Raw genomic sequence first — 12,375 nt, 5'->3', positions numbered from 1 at the left:
AACAAACATTAAAATCAGATGCAAAAAGCAGGAACATTGAAAACAAACGCGTGCAATGTGCATTTATTAAAATCTGTTAATCTGGATCTTTATTTCACAACAAAGCAAACCCGCCCACTCCTGAGTTTTTGAACCAATGACACGCGCGCCTCCACAGCTCGTCTGCCTATCAACCCGCGTGCAGCCCACTGCATGACGTAACACCCAGTCTGAAAGTGCAATGGCGATATTGGACAATAACAGCCGTCGCTTTTGGGGCACCACGTCTATATTATGTGGCTAACGTTAAAGAAAACTCCTCCAGTCGGCTGCGAAACCACAAATAATATCGGCACACTGCGCGAGCGACTACCTGCGACCAGGAAGGGTGATATCACAGCCTCTGCGCGCGATGACAGTTTAGACTAAAAAAGCCGCTGGTAAGTACAAACTCCAGTGATTGCAACAGCATTTTCAAAACAGCTTTTTCCCACTTGGTAAATGGTCTTTTACCAGCTCGGGCTGCGAGCTTGAGATATCAAAGGGGCGTGGCGGCGTGCTGGGTACCACTCCTGACTAACAGGATGCTGATAGCTTAGCAACAGCGGCGAGGAAGGGGAAAGGAAGCAGAGGAGAGACAATGGATGTGCGATGTGTCAGCGTCGTTACCGGGTAGGGTGAGCAGAGCGTGTGTTGTTTGAGTAGAAAGAGAGGCGGCAGCATCATTTTGTGCCAAGTGAGCCACAAGAAGGAGCCCTGAATGCAGACTCGAAATGTAAACAAAGGGTGTGGGCCTTTCATCTGGCCTGTGATGAGGAACCATTACTGCTGCTGGTTATTAGAGCTGGAGGAGACTCCACACTCACGTTTTAAAGGCTGTCAGTGTCAGCTAAGCGGGCAGCATTCACTATCACTCCTGCCTGCAACTGTTGCATCGTTGTAGTCTTCTCCACATCTTCTCTCCCCCCTCTAGGTGTGACGTGTGAACAGACACCATGGCCACACAGGAGCCGTCCCCTCCCTCGTCCATGGAGAGCAATAAGCCCGGCTTCCCCAAGAAGATCCTGGGCAACAAGCTGGAGGACAAGCACCTGTGCAACTGCTGCCACAACATACTCCGACGACCGTTTCAAGCCCAGTGTGGACATCGCTTCTGTTCCTACTGCTTCAACAGGACCGTGAGGTGAGGGACGGCATCACCCAGAGTGTGTGCGCACGGTGTTATTTTAGGAAGAACATTCAATTTTCTTTTATTTAGCGTGTCAAATCATAACAAACGTTATCTCGGGACACTTTACAGATAGAGTAGGTCTCTATACACTCTATAATTTACAGAAACTCCCCAATAAGCAAGCATTTGGTGCTACAGCGGCGAGGAAAATCTTCCTTTTAACAGAAGGAAACCGGTGGCCGGCCATCTGCCTCGACCGGAAATGTTAACAACATCAAAATTCACTGAAAGTAACAAGTGTAAGTACTCATTATGCAGACTGACCCATTTCAGATTGATATATATATATATTTTATTATTGTATTTTGGGGGTTGTCTGCAGTGGTGGAAAAAGCACTCAGATATTTGACTTAAGAAAAGTAGCAACACCACATTGTAGAAATACTCTGGTACAAGTAAAAGTCCTGCATCAAAATATACTAAAAGTACCAAAAGTAAAAGTACTCATTATGCAGAATGGCCCATTTCAGAATAATACAGTATATACTATATTGTTGGATGATAATTATTAGGGCTGGGTATCGCCAATGATTCCCCGAATCTCAATTCACAAAGTCTTGATTCGATTACATTTTCGATTCGATATCAATTAGGTTAGGGAAATATCAGTTACAATACCAATTTAGCTTGGATATATATATATATATATATATATATATATATATATATATATATATATATAACACCTTCTCAGAGAGAGAACTTAGGCTGTAAATTGTACAATCAAGAAGCAACCCTCAAATATATTTTTAAAATGCACCAGGTTAATGTTTACGTTAAGAATTCCCCTCGAAAAAGTGTGTTTAATGTACATACTGAACACTGAAAAAGCGTATATTAAAAGATTGATTTCGGTATTTTATTATTTGATATCAGATCACTCAAACAAAGATCGATTTTAAATGGGAAATCAATTATTTTATCCAGCCCTAATAATTATTGATGCATTCATGTATAAGAATCACCGTTGCAGCTGATACATGTTTATCTGATTTATAAACGTCTGGGTATCTCAGTCTATAATAATATATGATCATGTATTTGTTATTAATAATTTGAATCTAAGAGGTAACTAAAGCTATCAAATAATTGTAGTGCAGTAACATGTACAATATTTGCTTCTGAATTGTAGTGAAGAAGAAGTATAAAGTAGCATAAAATGGAATTACTAAAGTAAAGTACATGTACCTCAAAATTTTATTAAATTACAGTACTTGAGTAAACTTGCATATGTTGGAATTACAGTAAATCAGAGTAGAAATGTTTTTTTTGCAGTAATGGACCCCAGAAATGCAGCGCCTGCATTAAAGAGGAGATCTTTGAGGATCCTACGTCGATTTTGAAACAAGGATGTGTGAGTATTAATACATTTTATTTTTTATTTTTATTTTTTATTATTCTTTGGGCTTTTCCGCCTTTTTTTAAACATTTTTGACAGGACAGCTAGGTGAGAAAGGGGAGAGAGAGGGGGAAGACATGCAGGACATCGTCACAGGTCGGATTCGAACCCTGCATCTCTGCGTTCGAGGCCTAAACCTCTCAGTACATGTGCGCCTCCTCTACCCACTGACCAACCCGGCCACTTAATACATTTTTATCCAGTTAAGAACAAAACTTTTTTCTTTAATTGGAATTTCTGTTGAATTAAATGTTGGCGAACATTTGGATTTGACTCATGACATAATTTGCACCATGGCAGCTACAGTAACCGACGCACTCAGAAATAGGGCTCGTTTTCTTCAGTAATCAATGAATAGTTTTGTCTAAAACATATTCAAATGTATTATTTTGTCCGACCGACAGTTCAGAAATCCTCATCATTAAAAAATATACATGTAAATAATACTAATCACTTTAAATAAACTTGAAAAACTTTGAAACAAGGAATAAAAAAGTCAAACAAGATGCATTGAAATATTTACAATATACTTGGTACTTAGTACACTAACCACTAGTTACAAATGTCTTCAAGGACAAAATACAGCTGTTTTAAATTTGAAAGACTTGATCAGTTTCGTTTTGACCAGTTTTACCCACTTTCAGTTTCATTTTGATGTCTCTACCCAGTATAAAAGACATGCTGTAGAAAAGATTAGCCATTTCTTTTAGTCAAGCATAGTCCCAGAGAAAGTTAAAGTACCAATGCACAATGTGAAAAAATACTAAAATTCAAGTCCTGCATTCATAATCCTACATGTTACAATTAAATGCATTTTTCTTTGGTCTCTCTATGTCTATTTCCCTTACCCTTGTTTTTCTCTATATTCTTGTGCAAACTGGAGAACTGAAGAATTGTCTTCCACTGCTTGACATGAACTTGCCTGTCCCGCTCCAAACCGACATTTACGGCTCTCTGATCTGTTACCATAGTTTTTAAAAAAAAAAGGTGCCTCATGCTTTATTTGTGAGCAGACATGCAGGGAGAATGCTCTTCCAAGTGCACTCCTAAAAACACATGTCAACTTACAGATGGTGGCGCTGAAGGAAGTTTTGAATATACAGCTATCCTGCATGTAAATGATCTATAAAATGGAACAGGGCAGGGGCAGAACATTTGCAGTGTGACAGCAAAGCCTTTTTTTTTTTTCAGGCTTTTCCTGACAATGCAGTTCGAAGGGAAGTTGAAAACCTTTCAGCTATTTGTATCAATGAAAATTGCACTTGGAAAGGCAGTATTAAAGAGTATGAGGTGAGTACTTTCAGGATTTCTTTTTTGCTTTACATTTGTGTTTGGTGTTTTGTTTTTGTTGTTTTTAGCTGGACCAAAAATGTGTTTTTCCTGATGTTTATGAACTAATGTTTTACATGTTGCTAGCTTTGCCTGCCTTGATATGGATATAAATAGACAGTGAAGGCACTACAGACGTTGCACTACTGTTAGCAACTTAAAGCTCTACTTTTTTAAATTTATTTTTTTACAGCTAAACCACGAAGGGAAGTGTGAGTTCATGATCATCCCCTGCCCCTCCTGTAAAGAACGAATCCGCTTCAATGAACAGGAGCGCCATAATGAGCGAGAGTGCCCGGAGAGAACACTCAACTGCAAGTACTGCAAGGAGCCATTTCACTTCAAAAACATCAAGGTAAGAAATGATTTACTCAGCTAAGATGCCCGGCATGTCTGAGCTGGTGCAGCACATCACATCACAGCAGCTCTTTTGTGCGTCTCTAAAAGATACACTGTTTTTTTTTAGGCACATGATGAGATCTGTCCCAAGTACCCAATGATCTGTGAAGGCTGTGCCAAGAAGAAAATACCCAGAGAAAAGGTGAATCTGTAAACAACATGCAGACAAGATGAAGACATTTTGTTGCAGGATGTCCAGTTTGTGCCTCTCGTGTATTATGATCACATTCAAGTCTCTGAGCTGATTTGTTTCGCCTGAAAAGCATGTACTTTGAAGGTATTTTCAGAGACTCCTAACCAATTTTTTTTATTTTTTTTAAAAAAAAAATTTTTTTGAGTATGCACAGAATATTCTATATCAAGATATTAAAATGGGATTCTATTTATTTTTTTTTTTTAAAATTTTTTTTTTAATTTTAATTTTTTTTTTTTTTTTTTTTATATCTTCTAAACAGCTAAACATGTTGTTAATCAGCCGTCTGCACTCCAATGCTAAGTTGCTAACAATACTCATTGGCTTTTAATTGTTTTTATTTTTAGTATGTGGACCACATTAAGTTCTGCAGCAAATTCAGAACTCCGTGTCGATTTCATGTCGTGGGATGTGATATGTCCGTAAGTAGCCTGATTGTCTTCTTGATAATAACTTTTATATATTCACACATTCAAATTAGGGACTGTACGAACATTATTAGAGTGGTAGGAGAGGAGGTCAGAGAAGAGGGAGGGTTGTCTGAATTGTTTTTTGGAAGAGCAGGCGAGGGTCTTTTACTTTTTTTCTCACCCCAGATTAATTTTTCCCTCTGAGATTTATTGTCAAAAATCAAATATATACATCACAACGATGGCTTTCATTTTGATGTTTGGAAGAAACATCTCTAACACACTCACCCATGTGATCCCAGGCATCATATAATTGATTTGACAGTTGGACAGTTAAGCATCTGATCTCACACCGCAGGCTATAGCATCATCTGATCTAATTCAAATAGATTATTTTTAGGGTGTGTGTGGGTGGGTGGGGGTGGGGGCGGCACTGCGGGGCTCAAGTCCATTTGAAGCCACAGAGCTGCCGCGTGTGTTTGTTTCACTCATTCTGTGGCTGTTATAATCGTCTACTTAGCAGTGTAATGCATTTTTTTTTTAAGTCAAGAGTAGGATCCAAAGAACCTTTTAAAGTCTCGCTTTTTTGACCCCCCTCTTCACCCCAGTAACTTTCATACACAGTATACATACTCATTACAGTATGATGTATTTATTGTTTCTATTTCATTTCCCTCCTGTCCCTTTTTGTAGGTGGAAAAGGAAAAGATTCATGACCATGAGCGTGCCTATGCCTACGAGCACCTCAATCTGTTGCTGCACTACATTATGGGCATGAAAGTGAGCATGGAGGGCCTGCAGCCCCAGGGACTGGAAATAGCCGGACACAAACTGGTGGAACTCCAACAGTCTCTCAGGGAGCTCGAGGCCAGAGTTTCCCAGCTCAGCACCACCTCCTCTGGGCCTCCCGTGCAGGGAGCCGCCGCCGCCTCCTCCTCATCCTCCAGCTCCGGTCCCCCTGGTCCACCGGCTTCAGCTCCTCTCCCTCCACCACCCACTCTGGCTCCCACTCTGTCTGTGTCTACCTCCTTCACGCCTCTGCCCAGCTCGGTGGGTGCGGCGCTAGAGCTCCAGCTCCACAGCGAGAAGACCAAGGTGGTGGAGCTGGGTCGCAGGTGTACGGAGCTCGAAGTTAAATCCGGCACGTTTGAAAATGTGGTGTGTGTCCTGAACAGAGAGGTGGAGAGGTTTGCCACCACCATGGAGGCCAGCAACCGTCAGCACAAGCTGGACCAGGACAAGATCGAGGCTCTGAGTAACAAGGTAGGAACTGCGCCCATTTGCTGCAGGTTGAGTTACACTCCAACTTCTAGATGGATGGATGGATAGATACTTTATTGATCCCCAAGGGGAAATTCAAGGTTCCAGTAGCTTAAAGACATCACACACAACATACACATACATCATAAACAGGATGATAAAATAACAAAAAAAAAGAATAATATGGACAATACAAGAAAAGATACTAAATAAAAAATCCACATGAATGTACCAAGGGATGTATAAGCATGAGACGCTTGCAGTGACAGGGCAGGTAAGGTGCTCTATGGTAAGGTGCTCTATGAGAGTGTGTGTCATGGTGGTAGTGCAAATAAGTCCAATAGTGCAAGGATATGTAGACATAGTAATATAAAAAAGTCATAACTCAGTTAAATCTAAACATAGACAGGATTCCCATATTTTTATATATCAGTGTGACATACACTTTTCGGGGATATGATCATCTCTGATGTCCTTCACGAATAAATCAGCTTAGAAAGCATCGACAAAAGACGGTCTTTATAACTTCAGAACTTGCCTGAGAATCAAGACGTTTTTAAGTTTTCTTCAGTATCAAAGTAATCCAGTGATAGTTGTGTGTACATCCATGGGTACACTGTAAACAGGAACTGCTTATAACTAATTTGGCATACTTTTAATGGTGCCAATTTGCTAAACTGTTTTTAGAAAATGGGCTAAAAACATGGGGCTCAAGTTGTAGCTCACAACGTTATTCACAAAATTCATAGTGACGTTATACCACCAAAGCATTATGGGAACTGTAGTTTCAAAACTTAGAGCATGATTGTCCCCCAAATAGAAGTAACTGGATTTAATGAAGGATTTGTGATCTCAGATTAAAGCACAGCTTGTGCTTGTTTTCCAGGTGCGACAGCTGGAGAGGACAGTGGGGCTGAAGGACCTAACAGTCGCTGAGATGGAGGGCCGGCTGAGGGAAATGTCTGCCACAACCTTTGATGGCGTCTTTGTCTGGAGGATCTCCGATTTCGCCAAAAAGAGACAGGATGCCATCGCAGGTCGAGCCCCTGCCATGTTTTCACCAGGTAACATTGCCCATTACTACAGATTAGAGGTCGTCATAGGTCCAAAATTATGGACCCAATCCAAAACAGAACAGTAAAAATCTTACTTATCTAAAAAAAAAAAAAGATATCGGATCTAAAAGGGACCCAAGGACAATCAGACCTGGTCGACCTGAACAGCAACATGATAATCCATCTATGAATGAGTAGTTGAGTTCAAAAATGTGATTTTTCCCTCCAGTTCCCACCCCAAAATAGACATTTTTATCCTGCAATGTTTATGTGTTATGTTTACCCTACCTGCCCTACTTTGTTTGTGAGTCAGGTCCTGGTTACTATAAACCAGTTAATCCGTTTAAAACTCTATTTTACAGAAGCCTCATTATCTGCAGATGACTAAAGCTAAATTTCTCCTCACTTTCTTCCTTTCAGCATTCTATACCAGTAAGTACGGCTATAAGATGTGTCTGCGGATCTATCTGAATGGAGATGGGACAGGGCGTGGCAGCCACTTGTCCTTGTTCTTTGTGGTGATGAGGGGACTGAGTGACGCTCTGCTCAAATGGCCTTTCAACCAGAAGGTAAAAGAACTGGAGACGAAGCAGACAGTTAAATTGTGTTTGTCCTTATTTACTAAGGTAACATAGAAAAATAGATGCTGAAACTTGCGTGGACTATTGTATTATTTTGTTCTTCCAATCGCGAGGTAAATCATAGAAACAACTTATAAAGTAATCTACTAAAAATATTTGCTTACTTGTATTTGATTGGCCAGCGCAGCGCCATGCGTTAGGTTGCAGCAAAAGTTGAACAGGGTTCTTTTGTGTCGTTTTTTCATGCAGAGACAAATTTGGTCTGGAGTCGGCCATCGTAAACATCTCCCAGAGTCTTCAACCGTAGACAAACGCTGTTCGAAGCATGTAAACATCTCTAACATTTGTCTTATTTCCAGGTGACTCTGATGCTGCTGGACCAGAGCAACAGGGAGCACATCATTGATGCCTTTCGACCTGATGTCACTTCCTCTTCCTTCCAGCGACCGGTGAGCGAGATGAACATCGCCAGCGGCTGTCCGCTCTTCTGCCCTCTCTCCAAGCTCGACGCCAAGAACTCGTACATCCGCGACGACACAATCTTCATCAAGGCGATCGTGGACCTCACCGGCCTCTAGAGGGCCCCACAGGGTGGTACGGTTTGGCAAACCACGCAGCTCTTTGACCATTAAGGCTTCATTTTGGCTCAATCGTGGTCCCTTTAGGGCTCTGTTCAGGTAACTTACTGTCCCCTGCAGCTTTAGGGAGACAAACATGCTTGCAACTGTGTGCTGCCTGTGGCTGCAGTTTGCTCCGTCCAGACGGCGTTGGCATTGTCATATCCTGGTGCTCTCTATGCGAGAAACCACCGTCATTGCTTTACATTTCGGGTGCAAAAGCCTTTTTTCTTTTGACGTCACAACACGGCTCCCATGGTGGATCAAATGTCACTTGAGTTGTGCACATAAGTTTTCAGTTAAAGGACACAGAGGCGAGCGCCAGTGCATTGTGGTCAGTGCAGTGCTGAGTAGAAGCAGAGATGTCAAAGTGAACAGATGTGATGGAGTGAAAAAGAGTGAATTGCATCTTTTTTTTATCTCCTACGTTTGAAGGGATGTTACAGAACATGCAGACCGTGTTAGAACGGGGTTGTAGATTATAGATACAGCGTCACAACACCGCTCCCATGGTGGATCAAATGTCACTTGAGTTGTGCACATAAGTTTTCAGTTAAAGGACACGGAGGCGAGCGCCAGTGCAGCTTGGTCAGTGCAGTGCTGAGTAGAAGCAGAGATGTCAAAGTTGTGATGGAGTGAAAAAGAGTGAATTGCATCTTTTTTTATCTCCTACGTTTGAAGGGATGTTACAGAACATGCAGACTGTGTTAGAACAGGGTTGTAGATTATAGATAGATTGATGTGATCATTCTGATGACTTATAATAGAGTTAGAGCATGGCTTGATGCAGTTTTTGCTTTTTTCTTGCAGATTGTGGATATTGTGAGCTTCTCAATCCCAGTGTCGAGTGAATTTGCATAGACAAACGTGGAGTTATGTTATGAATAAGATTACAGGCATTACTTTGCCTTTTTGTTTTGCGCAAAGTGCATGCCGCTGGCCTTTTAAGTATAAAATGGCTCCTTGTTTCGACTGAGCTTTATGAAAGGTTCCTCGTTTGTTGTTAAACTTGTTAGTGAATTAGCCATCCGTGATGGTGGACATTGCCTGCATGTCTTTGGAACCAGGCTATTTACATGTAAAGTTAGTGTTGCGTATTTGTTCCTATTAGGGGTTGGTGGTTCTGATTGGTGGTTTGGTACATCTGTGGAAGATACAGTGGAGTTACCAAGGAGTCAGGGCGGCTTGCCAGTCAAGCCTGAGGCATAAAACTCTGACAAACATACATAGCGGGAGTTTTCCCCTCAGGATATGCTCACTAGCTCACATCTCAACACATAGTACTGTGCCCCCACCACAGACTGAGGTCAACACAGATTCCACGAAATGAAGGAATTGTTTGTTCCTTGTTTTCTGTCCATACAATGTATGTGTTTCTGCTGCTCTTAAGATAGAATACTGATGTGAATCTAATATATATCTATATATATAGATATATATATATGTTGGTGCAAATATACATGAGGTAAATGTGTATGGATGCTGAAATAAGAAATGAAAGCAGAGACTGTAATACTTTGTTGTAGGTCACGGGCCATTATTGACATGTTCAGTGCAGCCCCAGATAACTCTTCAGTGTTTGAAATGTGCTCTCACTGATTTCCAATAAGGCACAACAAAAATCAACATATCTGTTTAAACATGTAATTTTTCTTCATGTCCACCAGAGATTGCTGTTCTACTTACTTAGCATGCATGCTGAGGTTTTTAAGGTTCACGCTGGCCTGTTTGAAAACCAGTCTCGGCCTGTATTGAAACCTCTCTGTGCATGGGAGGCTTCAATTCATTATTCACTATGGAGTTTCACATTGGTTTACTCTGTGAGCCAAGTGTGAACGCATTTATTTGTATTTGTTTGGATCAAAATAATCATAGAATAGTTATTATGTTATATCTGGCGCTGCGTCTGTTCAACAGAAGCAGCTGCCTATATTAATAGCAATTTATAAATATGTATCTTTCATATCATAATGTTGAGATAATCTATATCAATGTTAATATACACAATATGTTATAATAAACATAGTATTACTGAATACCTTATTAATTCTATATCTATATACCAACTTTTCCTTTGTCAAGATGGTTTGAACAGGCCAGGACGACCCCCTTTGTGCAGTAAGGACTTATGATTCCTTCTAGAGTGCAATATATGATTATGTCTGTTAGATTTTGAGGACACCTTGGCTTTAAAGGTTTACAGAGGTCATACTCGACTTATTTGTTTACATCAATCATGATGGCGCTGAAGAACTGCATCCAATTTTTAACTTTTCAAGGAAATATTGTGCTTTCCTTGTCATTAAGCATAGTTGATATCACTAGGAATTTTTAGTCAGGAACTTATCATGAAGCTGAAAGACCATTTTAATGTTGAGGGATTTATGCTATTAGTGGGTTTCTATTCTTCACTTAAAAAAAAAACTTCAGTGAAGACTGAGCATGTATTAAGCAGGATGGACATGAACTTTTTTAAGTGTTCTTGTAATGTGCCAAAATCAAATATTACCTCTGTATACTAACAATGTTGTATTTGCAAGTTATATTTTATGTTCTATGCTAAAATATGGTGCCAAATATGTTTATAATTCAGTTTGTGCTGCGTGTGTGTGCCATTTTATGATATATGATGCATGGGTCACTACTTCTGTAAGCACCAGGAGATACTGAATACTGTCCCATTAATATAAACCCCCCCCCCCCCCAAGGTTTTTTGAATGTAAGCTTTAATACTTTTTTTCAAAAACAAAACGGCAGTTCTGTAAATGTGATGCAGTTGACTTGAACCAACTTTATTCGTGCACTTTGTATTGGTTGTTTGTCCAAACAGGGTATTTCATTGAGTGATGTATGTACCTTTAAATCAGAGCCATATATATATATACTGTATCTGTGTGTGTATATATATATATATATATATATATATATATATATATATATATATATATATATATATATATATATATTATATATATATATATATATATATACAGTACAGGCCAAAAGTTTGGACACACTTTCTCATTCAATGCGTTTCCTTTTTATTTTCATGACTATTTACATTGTAGATTCTCACTGAAGGCATCAGAACTATGATATGGAATTATGTGCTTAACAAAAGTGTGAAATAATTGAAAATGATATCTTATATTTTAGATTCTTCAAAGTAGCCACCCTTTGCTTTTTATTAATAAGGGAAAAAAAATTCCACTAATTAACCCTGACAAAGCACACCTGTGAAGGTAAAAACCATTTCAGGTGACTACCTCATGAAGCTCATTGAGAGAACACCAAGGGTTTGCAGTGCTACCAAAAAGCAAAGGGTGGCTACTTTGAAGAATCTAAAATATAAGACATGTTTTCAGTTATTTCACACTTTTTGTTAAGTACATAATTCCATATGTGTTCATTCTTCCATGTGTTCATTCATAGTTTTGTGCCTTCAGTGAGAAACTACAATGTAAATAGTCATGAAAATAAAGAAACACATTGAATGAGAAGGTGTGTCCAAACTTTTTGGCCTGTAATTATATATATATATATATATATATATATATATATATATATATATATATATATATATATATATATATATATATATATATATATATATATATATTCTAATGTTGATAATATTGATGTATTAAGCTAAAAAGGACATGCAGTATGTAATAAAGGTTTGCTGGTTTCAGTTTAGGTTAATTACTTCATACTTTTTTTTTTTTTACTGTAAGTGGAAAGCTTTAAGTAAAAGTACTAGTACAACGATCTACAAATAAAAGTCCTGCATTCAAAATTCAAAGTATTCTCAGCTAAATATAAATATATAAGGTATCAACAGGAAAAGTACTCATCGTACACAAAAATGGCCCCTGTGACAGATATATTATTACATCTGACATTATCACATTATTAATACTGA

General features: G+C 39.2%; 1 protein-coding gene across 1 annotated transcript; it reads left to right on the top strand.

The window, feature by feature from the left end:
• The first annotated feature begins 203 nt into the window (after positions 1-203).
• On the top strand, positions 204-11,366 carry LOC120546016 (TNF receptor-associated factor 2-like). The gene is made up of 11 exons (XM_039780749.1): positions 204-419; positions 953-1,162; positions 2,486-2,564; positions 3,801-3,899; positions 4,132-4,293; positions 4,405-4,479; positions 4,878-4,952; positions 5,634-6,203; positions 7,087-7,264; positions 7,676-7,824; positions 8,196-11,366. The coding sequence occupies exons 2-11, from the start codon at positions 975-977 to the stop codon at positions 8,412-8,414; spliced, it is 1,794 nt and encodes a 597-aa protein (XP_039636683.1). The 5' UTR covers positions 204-419; positions 953-974; the 3' UTR covers positions 8,415-11,366.
• Positions 11,367-12,375: the final 1,009 nt, after the last annotated feature.

Source organism: Perca fluviatilis, chromosome 17 (genome assembly GCF_010015445.1).
Source record: "Perca fluviatilis chromosome 17, GENO_Pfluv_1.0, whole genome shotgun sequence".
In the NCBI taxonomy this organism is placed as follows: Eukaryota; Metazoa; Chordata; class Actinopteri; order Perciformes; family Percidae; genus Perca; species Perca fluviatilis.
The sequence above is the reverse complement of the archived record's forward strand: the minus strand, read 5'-3'. Positions and strand labels throughout refer to the sequence as shown.

Bases quoted from the DNA above. Each gene is read 5' to 3' on its own strand.
- LOC120546016 (XM_039780749.1), top strand. From the start codon at position 975: ATGGCCACACAGGAGCCGTCCCCTCCCTCGTCCATGGAGAGCAATAAG. The intron at 4,953-5,633 runs GTAAGTAGCCTG...CCCTTTTTGTAG, and splicing joins TCGTGGGATGTGATATGTCC to GTGGAAAAGGAAAAGATTCA. The intron at 7,265-7,675 runs GTAACATTGCCC...TCTTCCTTTCAG, and splicing joins CCCTGCCATGTTTTCACCAG to CATTCTATACCAGTAAGTAC.